This window comes from Rhinolophus hipposideros (genome assembly GCF_964194185.1).
Source record: "Rhinolophus hipposideros genome assembly, chromosome: 3".
Taxonomy (NCBI): domain Eukaryota; kingdom Metazoa; phylum Chordata; class Mammalia; order Chiroptera; family Rhinolophidae; genus Rhinolophus; species Rhinolophus hipposideros.
The window spans coordinates 18,199,981-18,216,221 of NC_138049.1; the positions used below are offsets into that span (position 1 = coordinate 18,199,981).

General features: G+C 41.2%; 1 protein-coding gene across 5 annotated transcripts in view; it reads left to right on the top strand.

Moving 5' to 3' along the window:
* The first annotated feature begins 4,082 nt into the window (after window positions 1–4,082).
* The window catches only part of SHPRH (SNF2 histone linker PHD RING helicase), a 74,504-nt gene continuing 62,345 nt past the window's right edge, over window positions 4,083–16,241 (top strand). For 3 of the 5 annotated variants that reach the window (XR_013993095.1, XR_013993096.1, XM_081044610.1), the window contains exons 1-3: window positions 4,083–4,324; window positions 12,064–12,734; window positions 15,049–15,175. Coding sequence is in view for 3 of the 5 variants with exons in the window: in XM_081044610.1 (XP_080900736.1) it covers window positions 12,096–12,734; window positions 15,049–15,175 (766 nt within the window). In the remaining 2 variants the exon portion in view is untranslated. The other 2 variants (XM_081044611.1, XM_081044612.1) reach the window with 2 other exon arrangements.

Genomic DNA, 16,241 nt, shown 5'->3' on the forward strand with positions numbered 1-16,241 from the left:
CTAATATCATCTGTGGGGACAAAACCCCAAAAAAACAGTTTCCAGGCTCTCGGCCTCACATAGAAAGGTGCTGGCTCGGGTAGTAAATGGCCATCAACTGTGATCAGATGCCAGCAGCTGTGGCTAGTTGGCCGTCAGCTGTAACCCGTAGGCCATGGGCCACTAATATAACGGCTGTGGCTACGCTAGCAGAAAAAAATGGGGGCTAGCAAGAAGATGGTGGCTAGCAAGCGCGGACCACTGTTAGGCAGATTATGTAGATCCTGCTTCCTGTGTCTCCAGCCCAGCCGCCAGTGAGAATATATTGGTTTGACTCCCCTATCTATGGCTCCGTGGGTGTTCCTTTTTGGCCTTACCGTGTCCTGCGTTCTTGGGCGGGGAGTGGGAGCTGAGACCCTCCACGACAAATGGCGCAGCAAGCAGGGTCCGCCGCGTGACACATGGCGTAGTCCGCAGGATACGGTGCTGGCCAAAGCTTTCCGAAGGGCAGTGGAGCAGTTTGTGCGTATGAAAGCTCAGTCTGAGGAAGACCAGGAGGAGCAGCTGCCGGAGAGCTCGATCCCCGTGGAGGTGTGGAAAGATGTGGATGGTTCCCCAACCAGCGGAGGCCGGAGAAAGCGGAGAAAGCGAAGGTTGTTGCCGCCCTGTGAGCTGGGAAGTGCTTGCTGAGGCAGCCTGGATGCGGGACTTGTCCCAGGAGGAAATGCTTGCTGAGTCCTCCGTGGGAGATGAGGATGAGGTCAAGGTCATCCCTCACCCCCAGGACAGCCCTGGCGAATGACTATGGACTATGGGGAATTGCCTTCCATCCCTAATTTAATGGACGCTTGACTGTTTGGGAACATACCACCATGTAGTGGGACTGGTGGATGTATGCTTTTGTGTCTTGACTGGCCGCCATTGATAATATGTAAGCACCTTGATGTGAGCCGCTGTTGTTCCAGCACAGTACCCCGAGAGGCCCAGAGAGAGAGTGGCAGTGCCCTGAGAGCCCTGGCTGTGTCCAGGAAGTCTGGCTGTGTCCAGAGAGAGTGGCAGTGCCCTGAGAGCCCTGGCTGTGTCCAGGAAGTCTGGCTGTGTCCAGAGAGAGTGGCAGTGCCCTGAGAGCCCTGGCTGTGTCCAGGAAGTCTGGCTGTGTCCAGAGAGAGTGGCAGTGCCCTGAGAGCCCTGGCTGTGTCCAGGAAGTCTGGCTGTGTCCAGAGAGAGTGGCAGTGCCCTGAGAGCCCTGGCTGTGTCCAGGAAGTCTGGCTGTGTCCAGAGAGAGTGGCAGTGCCCTGAGAGGCCCTGGCTGTGTCCAGGAAGTCTGGCTGTGTCCAGAGAGAGTGGCAGTGCCCTGAGAGGCCCTGGCTGTGTCCAGGAAGTCTGGCTGTGTCCAGAGAGAGTGGCAGTGCCCTGAGAGGCCCTGGCTGAGTCCAGGAAGTCTGTCTGTGTCCAGAGAGAGTGGCAGTGCCCTGAGAAACTCTGGCTGTGCTCGGGGAGACAGGTGGTACCCTAAGGAGCCCAGGAAGTCTGGCTGTGACCAGAAGTACTGGGATGGTGCCCTGAGAAACCCTGGCTGTGCCCGGGGAGACTGGTGGTACCCTAAGAAGCCCAGGAAGTCTGGCTGTGCCCAGAAGCACTGGTGGTGCCCTGAGAAACCCTGGCTGTGCTCAGAGAGCTTGGCTGTATCCAGGATATTGCATTCACCTCCAGGCTCCTCGCACAGGGACCCTCGCAGAAGACACTTGTCGCGTAGATTGTGAGGCGAGACCCTGTAGGGGTGGAGTGTGGGGACAAAACCCCAAAAAAACAGTTTCCAGGCTCTCGGCCTCACATAGAAAGGTGCTGGCTCGGGTAGTAAATGGCCATCAACTGTGATCAGATGCCAGCAGCTGTGGCTAGTTGGCCGTCAGCTGTAACCCGTAGGCCATGGGCCACTAATATAACAGCTGTGGCTACGCTAGCAGAAAAAAATGGGGGCTAGCAAGAAGATGGTGGCTGGCAAGCGCGGACTGCTGTTAGGCAGATTATGTAGATCCTGCTTCCTGTGTCTCCAGCCCAGCCGCCAGCGAGAATATATTGGTTTGACTCCCCTACGTATGGCTCCGTGGGTGTTCCTTTTTGGCCTTACCGTGTCCTGCGTTCTTGGGCGGGGAGTGGGAGCTGAGACCCTGCACGACAAATGGCGCAGCAAGCAGGGTCTCCTGCGTGACATCATCATTTTAAGAACGAAGGAAAAGTGAGCATGAAAGGGATTTTCAAAATATAAACTTCTACTTATAAATCATCGGTTATACTGTTTCTGTCCCTAAAGGGACTTCATTTGCATTAACTCATCCACACCCTCTCAACAAGTCCTCCTTGAGAACAACTTACAACATTCATTTTTTAAATAGACGACATGAGTTAGGGCTATGGCTAGAATAAAGCTAAGTGTCCCCAAAAAGGAATTGGATCTGTAGCTTTGGCCTAGTGAGACCACACAAGGAACCAAGTGGTCTGACACATCACATTTGCAATTCTAAGAAAAATCAGCTGAACTCTGTGGACACTGAGTCATTCACTGATTGGTTTATATGCAATCAATTAACTCCTACTTGTGGAATACTATTAGATCATTAGCATCCAATCGGTGGGAGTTGTCAGGAAACGGGTATTTCACAAATGGGAGCTTCCAGAGAGCTAAGGTGCAAAAATGAGAAATGTTTCCTAAAATTAGCTCTGGTGATTTTAAGATTGAAAAACATTACTCCATAGAAAAGTTTTTCAAAGACTATATTGGGCACTTTGCAAATACAGGATTGAACATTCCACTGGGAAATTCAAGAGGACGAATTTTGTTTAATTTTAACTGCTGAATGACAGTGTACAGAATTCCATCGCTCTAGTTGAAATTACATCTCCAAACACAACTGGATCTGTAGTTTAACATTTTGCACGGAATAACAATAATTATATCAAAAGATTAATTACCCCAATAAAGGTGAACAAAGATGAAATGATGCGGTACTTATTTTTTTAAATATTTCTGCCTGGCACCAGCTGGACTCAGTGAAACTGTGAGCTTAAATCTCTATTCCAATGGGGAGAAGCGACATAAAACTATCAAAGATAACCTTTTACAGCACAATAAACGTTTAAATACTGAGTTTCGGTTGCACTTCCAAAATAAAGGCTCCATTATGTCTTGTACTTAGTGAAATGATCAGTTCTCCAGGGCAGAGGAACTTTCCTGTTTGCCCCCGGCTCCAGCAATTAGCATTACTTTTTCAACTTCCCTCCTGAAGCCGTGGATAATAAGGTCACTGATTTCCATCGAATTTTATAGGGTTTAGTTTGTGTACATGGCTTCTTTCAGACTATCTTAGAGGTCGATGATGAAGTTCTGTGCAAAGAGGGTATGTGGGCTGTCTCTACAACGTCTCCACAACTACGACGGATGTTCTCCTAGGCAAGACCCTACTTTTGTGCTTCTGGGCGATTACACCTGCAGAGACGCCCCTCCACAGCGTAACGCTGGGTCCTCAGGAGGTGGTCATCCATCAATGAGTGACCGCTGTCTCCTGGGGGTCATGTTCCAGGCTCTTGGCCCTGAAGCCTGTCCGAGTTATCCCAAAGTTAACTAAGCAGCAGCCTAGCTCCGCGGGGAAAGAGGATGCCTCTCAGTGAAGACAAAAAAGACAAGGTATTCGAAGGCCACCTTCAGTATAATACATGTCGTTTTGCTCTCAACTTAAATAATGTACTCATATTCCCCTGGAAAGTCTTTTTAAAATTATTTTTTTGAGGAAGAGAAGCTTCACCCGTACTAATGAATGGCTGCGTTCTAGAAGCAAGAAAAACCGTGCGTTTGCAGAATTTTCTTCTGCCTTTTTATTAAAGCCACAAACGAAACGCATCACTCCCTCACGGGAACCCCGCCCCTTCAGCGGGGAAGCCGCCTGTATTTAATACCTGCTGAGAGCCCGCCTCCTCCTTAGAGGTTCCAGCCAATCCTGTATTCGCTAAAGGCGTGGACCGAGCTATCGCGAGATTCCAACTGCATCCAGTCGTGGCCTTTAACCGTGTGGACTTGCGTAGAAGCGGCTCTTGAAGCCACCGCCGGAGAAAGGGGGCGGGGCAACTCGACGTGCGCGTTCACCTTGACCCCACGCTCCAGAGCGCGCCCTGCAGCTAGGAGCTGAGGTTTCTGGGTCCCCCGGGAACCCCAACACAAACCAGCGTAAAGCGCGCGAGCCCACCTCAGGTGGATGTTCGGTGGGTGGCGACTGCGTGCCCGGGACCTGCGGGAGCCTTAGAGGGCCTTGGTGCGGAGACGCTCAAGAGGCTTGGAAAGCTAGTCTAGGTAGGCGCTCGGGTGATGGAGGGTCAGGGGTCAGAGGTCGGGTCTGGAAGACAGCTCCGGACCGGGACTGAGGTCTCAGGCAAGGAGGACTTGGGTGTTCTGGGGCCCGGGAATCTAAAGGGCTGCGAGTGAGCCGCGGCACAGGTCTCCCCGACCCTTCCCCATCCCAGGCGGGCGGGCCCTTGGACGGCCAGGGCTCCTCCGGGAGAAGGTGGGGTCGTGGGAAAGGAGGACGTGCTTCTCCCCGGGGGCCGGGCCGGCGAGGTTTTGTTCGAGCGTCCGAGGGGCTGTTGTCGTGCTGCACCCTCGGCCTCGCGGTGGCTTGCGTGCCCGGCCTGATGGGAGCGGTCCGTCGCTGACAGCCCTGCCCTGACTTCTGGAACCGCTTTGGGGTCTTTGCAGAAGAAAATCGAGTGGGTATCACCGTTCGCAGCAGGTGACGGCCCTGCAAGCTGGAACTGGGCAGCCTCCTAGCTCGGTGCGCGAGGTTGCAGTGCAGTAAACGGGGAGGCCGAGGCTTGCAAGTTAGTCTGAAAGTTCTCAGTTACCTTCGGCGTCAGATTAAGTACGGTCGCGTTCACAACCACCCTTGCACGTTTTGACTCCATGGTGGTTGCTAGGTTTAGGAACGAACGTGTGTTACCTGATGGTGGACGGTCCCCGTCAGATACACAGTATCGTTCTATGACTATTCAGCTTGTAGTCCTCAAACTTGTGTCTTTTTTCTAAGTGACTTGACGTTGTTAGGCACGGGGTAGAAATTCTAGATGTTTTGTGTTTTCCAACTTGTTTTTAAATCAATTTGAGGCTATGACTGTACAAAATGCAGTCGTTTTAAGTCATTACAGCTATTTGCAATTATTCTGTGGGGTAATGGCAAGAATGGTGAAATTGCCATGAATAGAAATGACCCATGAGATCTGTGTTGTCACCAAAAAGACTCGTTGGTTTATGATCTGTAACTGCTGGAAGCAGAGCAATTGTGAGCAGCAGTGGGATAAGTGTGCCTTTATTACATAGCCTGTACTTCCTAGAGCTTTGCAGGACCAGTTACTAAGTTGGCAGTTGAAAATAAAATAGTTTACTTTTGAAAGATTGTGTATATATATATATATATATATATAAGTTAAAAAGTACACACATTTTAAGAAAGGAAAAGTATTAAAATTGTAATATTCAAGATATACCGAAAGCAAAAGATGAATACAAGTCACGTGTGACTTCTGCAATTACAAGAGGTGCTCAAAGTGGTTCCCATCCGCGTCCAGACACTTCTGTTGATGGCGAACTGTTTGAGCAATGTGGACCAAAGTGTCCACTTGTATACATTTTTTGGCATCCCTGATACATATATGTATGTATGTATATATATTTTTTTCTTTTTGCTCTGCTATACTTTTTGCTCAACCTAAAAGAACTGTACTGTTAGAATTATTAAAATAAATCTTTTATAAAGAGTTTAGGTTAGAAAGATTTAGAGGAAATAGAATTTGCTGGTGAAGAAGCTTATGGAGGGCATGTTTCAAGTTTTTGTGACTAACGTATTTTAGGGTTCAACAGATGAAAATACTCTCCTGCTGGAGTTACCACAATGGAAAAGGATTGTGGTAATGCTAGATCATTGAAAGCTTTGTGTAATGATTGGGCTTCGCTTACATAGGGCTCACGTTGGATGTATACATGTAAATGTATACTCCTATTGCTTTTAATAGCCCAAACCTGAGTCTACCATGGATTTGTAATTCAGGGTTTGTGTCTTTTATTAAGGAGATTATGATTTGGTGGGGGAAAAACCTAAATTTACGTTTAATTGAAAATCATTTGTTGTATTATCTTATTAACTTTACCATTTTGTGCTTATTTTTCTAGCAATCTGTCTTTGTTTTCTATTAAAGATACAGGTCAGTCAGTTTTGTCTGTCTCATTCTGGGCCAGAAATAATAAAGAATAGTTTCACATTACCTGCAGTCTTCTAGAATGTGGTTAAGAGACTCTTGTCCAAAAAGAAACGTGAGTAAAGTACTATTAGGTCCTTAAACAAAGGGAGGATATTCACGGAGCTAGAATCTTTGTTTCACCTTATTTTGTATATCATTTCCATCCTGGCACTGACTTGGCATTGGAGGTACAGTGTTGAATAGGATACTATTCCTGCCCAGCCTTCAAGTATTTCGTAAGTCAAACAGTTAAGTAGCAGTTGAGATCAAGGAGGAGAAGCCCTTAACTAAGCAGGCCTGGTTCTGGAGGGTTTGGGGAGGAAGACCAGGACAGTAACAGTCAGCAAAGTGTGAAGGAACACTCCAAGCAAAAGGCTTTTTACATTTAAATGCAGGATGGTGAAAGTGTGGTCCATACAGGCAACTGCATGTAATTAAGTTTTACACAGACACTGATAGTTAAGAGGGAGGAAGAAGTAGAACCATCAAATGTGGGATTTATATGGCATGAAGAAAACTGGGAGAAGGATTTGGTATGTGATTCAAGATATACCAGTGGCTGCCAATTAACATTATGGTTATAAGTAGCTTTGATGAAATAATATCCTTTTTTGGTTCAAGAAATTATCCCTGGATAGAGATCCCTTAGGAACAGAGTCCACCAAAATAAGTTTTTTGTTTTTTTGGTTTGTTTGTTTGTTTTGTTTTGTTTTTTGAGTAACGAGTGGTAGTACTTGGGCATCGGGATTTTTAAAAGTTCCCACAAGTGATTCTACTGTGCAGTCAAGTTTGAGATACACTGATCTATCGCCTCCCATCCTGTCACGTAAAGTTTGGATATTGTAAAACATCGTTTATAGTATCATCAGGTGACAATAATAGCAATTACCACCTACTGAATATATGCTAGATTTCTGTTACTGTGAAATTATACTTTTTTCTTAAGCACAATTCTGCTATCATCCCTGTTTTAGAAATGAGAAAACTGGCACAAAGAAGTTAGGTAACTATTTCGGTGCCACACAGTTAGCTATTGCCAAAGCTAGAATTAGAATCCTCTCCCATGAGCCACGTTGCTCTGCGTTGCTCTATAGCTAGTTGCTTTTTGGGGTTTTAGAGTAAATGATCCCATAATTACCATGTTAGTAATATTACGCTTGGTGTGAGAGATTGTGTAACTGGCCCAGTTCCCTCCCCACCCCCTACCTCACATCTACTCTCTTTACCATCAGCAGCTCCCCCAGTAATGAAGTTAGTGCATTTTCTCAGGTCTTGACTTGGGTTTATCCATGTGACTTACTTTGGCCCATGGAAATTTAGTGGTTTTGCCATGACCAAGCTCTTTGAAAAGTACCTGTGTGATTGGATTTGCGTGCTTACACCTCAGCCATCAGCAATAGGAATATACGAGGAATATACAAGATGTGACAATTCGTGAACTTGTTGCAACAATGTTGCTAGCATTTTCTGGTACCAGAGGAATTATTCATTAGGAATTTGTACCAACTGGACAAACAGTTAACCGAGCTTACTATTCTTGAAAGTGCTGAAAAGGCTGCATGAGGAAGTTAGATGGCCTGAACTTTTCACCAACGATTCATGGTTCTTGCATCACGACAATGCACCAGCTCACACGGCACTGGAGTTTTTGGCCAGTAAACAAATAATTATATTGGAACACCCTCCCTACTCACCTAATCTGGCCCCCAATGACTTCTTTACCCCAAAATAAAGGAAATATTGAAAGGAAGACATTTTCATGACATTCAGGACATGGAGGTTAATACGATGACAGCTCTGATGGCCATTCCAGAAAAAGAGTTCCAGATTGCTTTGAAGGGTGGACTAGGCACTGGCGTTGGTGCATAGCTTCCCCAGGGGAGTACTTTGAAGGTGACCGTAGTGATGTTCAGCAATGAGGTAGGTAGCACTTTTTCTAGGATGAGTTTGCGAACTTGTCTGATCTCCTATGTGTGTTGCTTTGTGGGTCCCAGAAGGAGGATGACAGCCACATTAAGCAGAGCCAGACTGCCCCTCCAGAAACCAGCCCAGATCAGCCAGCCCTCAGCTATCCTGTAGATCTGTGAGAATAAATGCTTGCTTTCTCAAGACGTTGAGCTTCGCGGTGGTGTTATATAGCATACCTGTGCCTGTAGTTAACCGGTAAGCTGATATAGCCTAACTGCTCAAAGTTGCAGCAGAATGACCAAATTCCAGTATGCTAGCCTGTGTTCTGAGGAGAACTGGACATAGATAAATACTTAGGTTATTAGGGCCTTCCTGTATTATTCTTCCTAGTTAAGAGAGAAAAGAACATGCTTGAACACTCGTAGTTAACTGTCCTCAGGGATTGATGATAGTCTTATCACCTGCGCAGTCTTGAACCAGGCACTGGCTAGGCATGGAACTCTCATGATTGACGTAGGCCAGCACTGTTTGCTAGACTTCTTGCACTTTTGAGAATGTTCTGTATTTGCACTCATACAGTAGCCATGCAGCTATCAAGCACTTACAGAGTGGCTAGAGAGCCTGAGGAGCTGAGTGTATAATATTATTTAGTCTTATTTAAATAGCCACATGGAGCTAGTGGCAACCTTATGGGACTATACAGAGAGAAACAACTTCCTCGGGGCTGCCAAGGAAACCCCCCTTCTTTTAAATCACAAGTCCACCGTGTTCCTAAATAAAGGAAAGGATCTGTCAGCAAGAGCAAGGCAGTGGGGTAGGTCTTAGGTAGGTAAGAAATAGTACATCATTTTCTTTTATGGTTATTGTTCTACTCGGGTTTTGTATGTCTTGGGTCAGTTTTATTCATTTATGTTTTTTAGTAAACTACCCATTTTATCTTAGATTTTTCAAGTTTATTAGAATAAAACTTTTTAATATTCTCTTATAATTTTTAAATCCCTCCTTCACCTGTTTTTTTCTTTTTAAATCAGATTTATTATAGTATAATTTGTATATAATAAAGTTCAACAGTTTTAAGTGTACAGTTTGATGAGTTTTAACAAATACGTGCAACCACGTAATCACCAGTAGAACATTTCTGTCACCCCAAAGTTTTCCTTCCAGCTCCTTTGCTGTCAATCACCTCTTCCCACTTCTGGGCCCAAGTAACCACTAATCTGCTTTCTATCAGTAGATTTTTGCGTTTTATAGAATTTCATGTGAATAGGATAATACAGTATGTAGTCTTTCACATCTGGCTTCCTTCACTTATCATAATGCTTTAAAAATTCATCCATTTTGTATGTTGTATCAGTAGTTTATCATGGAGTAGTATTCCATTTGTTCATTCACCGGGTGATGGACATTTGGGTTTCCAATTTTTGGCTTTTATTAATAAGACTGCTATTAACATTCAAATTTAAGTCCTTTTGTGAATCTGTGTTTTTATTTCTCTTCAGTCAGTACCAAGGAGTGGGATAACTAGGCTGTGCAAGAAATGTATAATTAATTTTATAAGAAATTGACAAACTTTTCCTGTTGGAAAGATTGAGAGTTCAGTTCTGGTTGTTCTGCATCTTCAGTCTTTTAAATTTTAACCATTCTAGTGGATTTGTAATTCCTCATAGTACTTTGTGGGTTGAATTTGCCTTAATGACTGATGACAGTGAAGAATTTTCATATGCTTACTTGCCACTTAAAGATCAGCTTTGCTGAAGTGTCAAATTTTTGTCCATTTTTTAATAAGGTTTTTGTCTTACTATTGATTCGCGAGAGTTCTTTATATATTCCACATACAAATCCTTCCTCAGATAACAGTATGTTATCTCCCTGGGGGTTTAATGATGTTGATTAATTGTATTACAAACTCCTATTTAGATTGCTTCATTTGTTTCCTTTGGTGAAAGTTTGTCTTTGTTGATTTATTTTACTGTTGGAGATCCCTTAATGTTTGATTGTTGATTGTGAGCTCATCTTTACAGTTCATATTCCCAGTTTCACCTTTCATTGTTTCTGCTTATACAATTTGCTTAAGGGGAGGGTCAAAAGCAGCTGCCTTGACCCATTTTATATTGTATTCATTGATAATGGGGGAAACCTCTCCGTAGGCAGAGTCCATTGTCATATGCTTTTTCTTCTGTACTCAGTAACAAAGAATATCTTTCCAGTTTAGGCACTGTTCTTCCCAAAATAGATACCCCCACTATAGCTGCCTTGCCTTTGTCAGAAATTGGGAGGTAAGGGCCTGCAGTTCCTACTTTATTATTCCATTGTTAGCTACAGAGGGTGCCAAAAAAAAAAGTATACACATTTTAAGAAAGGAAAAGACTATATTAAAATTGTAATATAATGAATGACGCTAACATTCATTTGATTAACATCATCTTTTGAGGGAATGTTGTACTACACATTGCTACGTAATTCAATTCAACTTCAAATGTAATACGTAGATAACATTTCTTAAAATGTGTATACATTGTTTTGGCACCGGTATGTTTGTAGGTCTGGACCCACTTTGGGCTCTACTATCGCTCTGCCACCACTGAACATGGAAGCCCTCTTGGTGATACTCCCATCCTTTGTGCTAATACATTTACGCCATCACTTAGCTTTTCAGTTGGATGCCCTCTGTATTCTGTAGGAATGCCTCAAAATTTTTGGTCAACTGAGATTTCCCACGTACTGTTTTTATTTTGTTGTTTTAAGCAGGGCTGTGAATTTCTGAATTGTTTTTTTAAAAACATGTTTCTCATTCTTTCCTAGATTTGGAGCAGAGTAGTTAGAGATGGGGGATTAGTACAGGAGAGGGGTGTAAACTACTCCATGTGCTCAGTTTGAAGAAACCAGAACACAGTTTATTGTCTGTCCTGAATTAGAGACCACAATCTGATTTATACTTACTTTGTATCCTCTCTTAAAATACAGCACAGTGTTGAGTACATAATGGGACTCAGTGATACCTTTTTGGATTTTATTAAAAAATAGGAATATTTCTTGAAGCTAATTTTTAATTATTTATACATCCATTATTTTTAAGCTACATGATTGAAATAGGTTGAAATAGGCACCAACCATCATTATGACTTTATGATTTATCTCTGTGTTATTCTGTGTTTCATACAGAAATTGGCTATTATTTTGGGAAAAGTGTAGTTTGGGGCCTACCACGTATAAGCGCTTTCAGACTAGTGTACTCTATTGAGATAAGAAAGCTTTCTTTTCCTTTTTTCCCTACACTTTTTTCTTCTCTTACTTCCATTATTGTCTCTGCTCCATTCCCCCTGGTTGCCATCACCACCTTATTCCTTTCCCAGCTATCCTTCTTATCCTTTTTATCTCCTAATCCACAAAAAGAAATATATTTCTATATTTTCATCTTCCTCTTTTGAAAGAGATGTATTTGTAGAGATTTTAAAGCTATGTATGGGTCAAGTGAAGTTTTGTTAACTGTTTGGGATTTTAAAACAAAATTGAAATTTTGTAGTGATGATAGGAGTATGTATATTAGTAAAACTCTTCAAATATGTGTTTCTAGGATATTTGAAAGATTTACTTTGCTGTCATGCTGCTCCTTAAATATATTTTTAGAATTTTACTTTATACAACAAATTATCATTATTAAATTTATCCATTAATGACCAGTAAGACTATTAGAATGTATATGATGTATGAGATTATGGTTATGTGTTTCTTAGTTGTGTTTGACTTATTAAAAAAATTATCCATTGCTTTTTGTATCTCTGAAGATTTCGTGTTATGTGTGTGGACTATTAGCTTATGCTGAATTTCTCGTGTGGGATCACTTTAACACTAAAATCCTCTCTTGGAATGCCTACTGTTGCATTTGTCTTCTAGAGTTCACATTTACCAACCAAGAAAACGTGACAATGAGCAGCCGACGGAAACATGCTCCTCCAGTGAAAGTAGATGAAGAAAAACAACAGCAGCTTCGTTGGAACATGCATGAGGACAGAAGGAATGAACCTCTCATCTTAACTGATGACGAATATCCCTGCCCAGGTTCAGATTCCTCTTCTGCCCATTGCATCATCTTAGATGATAGTGTAAAGGAAGAAGTGGCTCACACAGATAAAAAGAGATGCTTGGAGGAGGTGAGTGTCTCAAAATCAATCGATAAAGAAGAGGCTGGTGACAGTGTTTCCCCGTTGTCTGTAAAGCTGAATATTGTGATCTCTCCTCATCACTTCGATAATTCTTGGAAAGCATTTCTAGGAGAATTAACTCTTCAGCTTCTTCCTGAACAGAGTTTAATTGAAAATTTTTCTGAAAGGAGTTTTACATTGATGAACTCAGAGTCAAGCAACCATTTCCTGATCTGCGTTCATTCAAAATGCATAGATGTAGAGAAACAAGAAAAAGGACTCAACGAGCAAATCAGTATTTGTGACAAGAGCATTCAAGTGGAATCGTCCTTCAGTGGTGAAATGTTAGAAGATTTGGGGTGGCTGCAAAAGAAAAGAAGAATAAAACTTTACCAAAAACCAGAAGGAAGTCGCATTATCAAGGTACTCAATTTCTGTGGTGTGTTTTAAGGTTTTTCTGCATTCAGCAGTCCATTTTGAAGTTAACTTGGAAGGAAGGTCTGAAAAGCCAGCCAAAGCCTCCTTATTAAGTTTCAAAGTACACTTTATTTTGGGCTTTCAGTAACTATAAAACATATGTATATGTAAAATAGCTAATTATTTCCAAGATGAACTTTTTCAAGGAGATCTTCCTGATTCTTCCTTTCCAGCTCCATTCTCAATGACTTCTCTTGATTCTCATTATCTCCTCTTCCTGTCAGCAGTCCTTTAACCATTTCCCTGCTTGCCTTTTCAACTCCTTCATCTCCTTTGTCTCTGGAATGGTATAAGACATGTGAATGAAAATGGAATTCTATTCTTTACTGCTTACAGAATTAAGTATAATCTGGAGTGTAAGTAAATCTGATAGGTCCTTGTCTACTTCTCCAGCCTCGTGTTTTCTAACTCTGCTTTTTATTTCGTCCTGCAAATTCCAAATTGATTTGTTTCCTGCACCTTCCCTGCCAGCTTTCTGCGTCTTTGATTTTGCTCTCACAGTTCCTTCTGCCTGGGTTGTTCTTCCTTGATTAATTCCTGGTCCTTCTTTAATATTCAGCTCAGAGTTTACTGCATATACAGAAATCTTAGACTCCATGATTGGTGTTATGTGCCTTTTCCCCATCATACCTGATGCATATACTTAATTTTGCTTTGGTCACATGTCATGTACTTACATTTTAGATCTTCCTCCCTCACTAGTCTTTTATTTTCACAGCCTGGTAAAACATTAGATACTGAAGAGATTTTCAGTAAATGAATGAATAAATTTATAATGCATTTCAGGCTCTGCTATTCACTAGCCAAGTGAATTGTTTGAATGCTCTAAATTCTAGCTTCTTTCTATATGAAATTAAATAATAACCATTCTTTTAACCTCATACAGTTGTGTTGAGACTCAGGTGAGATAATATAAGTAAATGTACTTTTAAACTACGAAGCAGGTCAATATGCTTTCATGCTAAAACTTGAAAGGAAAAATTCTAAAATGTAAAATTCACCATTGTTCAATTGAAAACTGTATCTTATGCATTTCTTATACTAAAAAGCAATTACATTGCAGCCCTATTTGTAGTTTCAGAATTTGTTATTGTAGGAAAGGAGAAAATTTAGAAGCATGAAATTATAATTAATTCTTCCCTGGACAGTGAAAGTCTGCAACCTAACATTCATTCCCTCTCTTTGTTGATCATGAATGCCAAAATGGGCATTCAATGATAACAAGTATGTAAGAATTCATGGCTTGTGGGTCTGTGTTCTGTTCACCTCCCCCACAAACTAAGTCTTGGTCTATTCTGTGCTCCCTGATCTCAATTTTTATATAACTATTTAAACATTTATTGCTGCTATAGTAAGCCATCTCTAAGTGAACATAAGCCAGAGTAAAATGTTAATGAAATATAATCTTTGCCACCCATTCCTCTATAATGCTGGGTTGGATAATTTTCTTTAGTGAAAGAATATGAGAATCTCAGTGATTAGGAAACCAGGTCCAGGATTATAGAGGGAAATGAGAGAAACTGCATTTACTGAGTACCTACCATTAGGATGTTTTAAAATTGCATCATCTCTGCTATCTCTTTATGGGCTTTTCTCCAGTTTGCAAATGACAACATTTGGGTCAAAACAAATCAGTTATTTTGCTTGTTTATTTAGCTCCTACATACCAATGCCATTATTCAAATTCAAGTTTTTCTACTGTAGAACTTCATACTGCATTGCTTCACCAGAATCAAGATAGAAAACATTAATCAAGTTCACTTTTCCTCTATATTTTAATGTTTGATCTAGTAATAGGGATTCCCAAATCTGTGCATAAGTATCTTAGCATATGTGTCAGAATCTTCTGCATTAAAAACGCGGAATCTGGAATTTAGTCAACTAATTATTCTGATGCTCATCAAGTTTGGGAATCATAGACTCAGTAGGTGGAATTGGTGTTCTTGTCACATCTCCCAGGTTTGGTTGCCTTTAGAGAAGTTGTGCTGTTGTTTTTTGTTGTTTGTTTTTTGTTTGGTTTTTTTTTTTTAGCAATTTGAATGGTACATGGAACATAGTAGGCACTGCATTTGTAGAATGAATTTACAATTGAAAGTAAAATTATGTGAAGGAAGTTTGATAGGTATATATTTAGTTTTATGGAACAAATGCTATAAATATCTTTCAAAATAGTGATGGTAAGAAATGTTTTTTTTTATATCCTTATACAGAGTGATGTAATACAATTAAAACTATTTCTATGTTGATTGATTCTTTGTAGGTTGGAATTTATCTTTTGGAAAATGGCCTAGCGAAACTGGACTTTTTGAGTGAGGCAAATTCAAGAATGAAAAAATTCAATCAGCTCATGAAGAGAGTGATGGAAAAGTTATACAATTTTATTCCAGGTAATTTTTAAAGTAAACTTTGAAATTGCTATTACTTAAGAGGTACAGGATTTCCCTAACTCTTATACATAAAAACCATGAAAAGAACTAATAAAACCGTAATAAAAATGAAATAACCTCCATAAAATTGCTGTATGACTTTTCTGAAATGCCTCCACTAATATGATTTGTGTCTTTGTTTGCTTACTACTATGCTTAGCTTATAGTAACCAGTCAAGAAACGTTTGCAGTGTCAATAGGCAGAGTCTAAAGGATCTTGAGTTGATTGGAATTTTTGCAATATTTTCGTGCGTTTATTTTGTCGTGGCCAGAGATTGTTGGCTGGCCTTTATTCCTCCTCCTCTTTGGGGTCTGACAAACTATCTCAAGAGCCTACTTCCCAAAAGACCAGTTACTTTTGCTACTGTTTCTTGGCAAGACGTTGCACCCTTGGTCAGGACTGCTGCTTCAGAGTTGTCAGCCATTGGTTCCCAAGGGAGAGTGAGGCTGGCTTGGGGCAGCCCATCAACACTCCTGGGAAATGGCTCAAAATCTCCAGCCCTGCTCCTGGTGGGCCAGCACTATCTCAGGGGCAAATTTTCATACTGGAATATTTGAGAAATCAGCGTCTGGCTTGATTGTTATTTCCGTAGGACATTCTTTCCAAAGCTTCACAATTCTAATAAAAGTAAATTCTTTTATGTTAAAGTCTTAAAAGGAGGAAAAGTCTCTGGTATCAGAATTGGAAGGAATACCTTTAAATATATCGAGACTTTAAAAGTTAAGATAAGAAATTATTCTGCCATTAACAGTAATTCAATATGAACTTTTCAAAGAAAAATTTCAAAGAATTTCAAAGGAAAACTTCAGTTTAGTTTCCAGTACTAGATTATACAACTATTGGCATAATCTGAAATAACCAAGCATATAACATTTTGAAAATCTTCATAGCATGTTTTTTATTGAGAAACGTAAATTATGTATTTTATGGTACATTTTAGAGCATATGCAATATGTTCTCTAAAAGTTTATAGACCTTTTTGAAACAATTTGGAAATAAATTATTAGCTAAAAAGAGGTTGTAAAT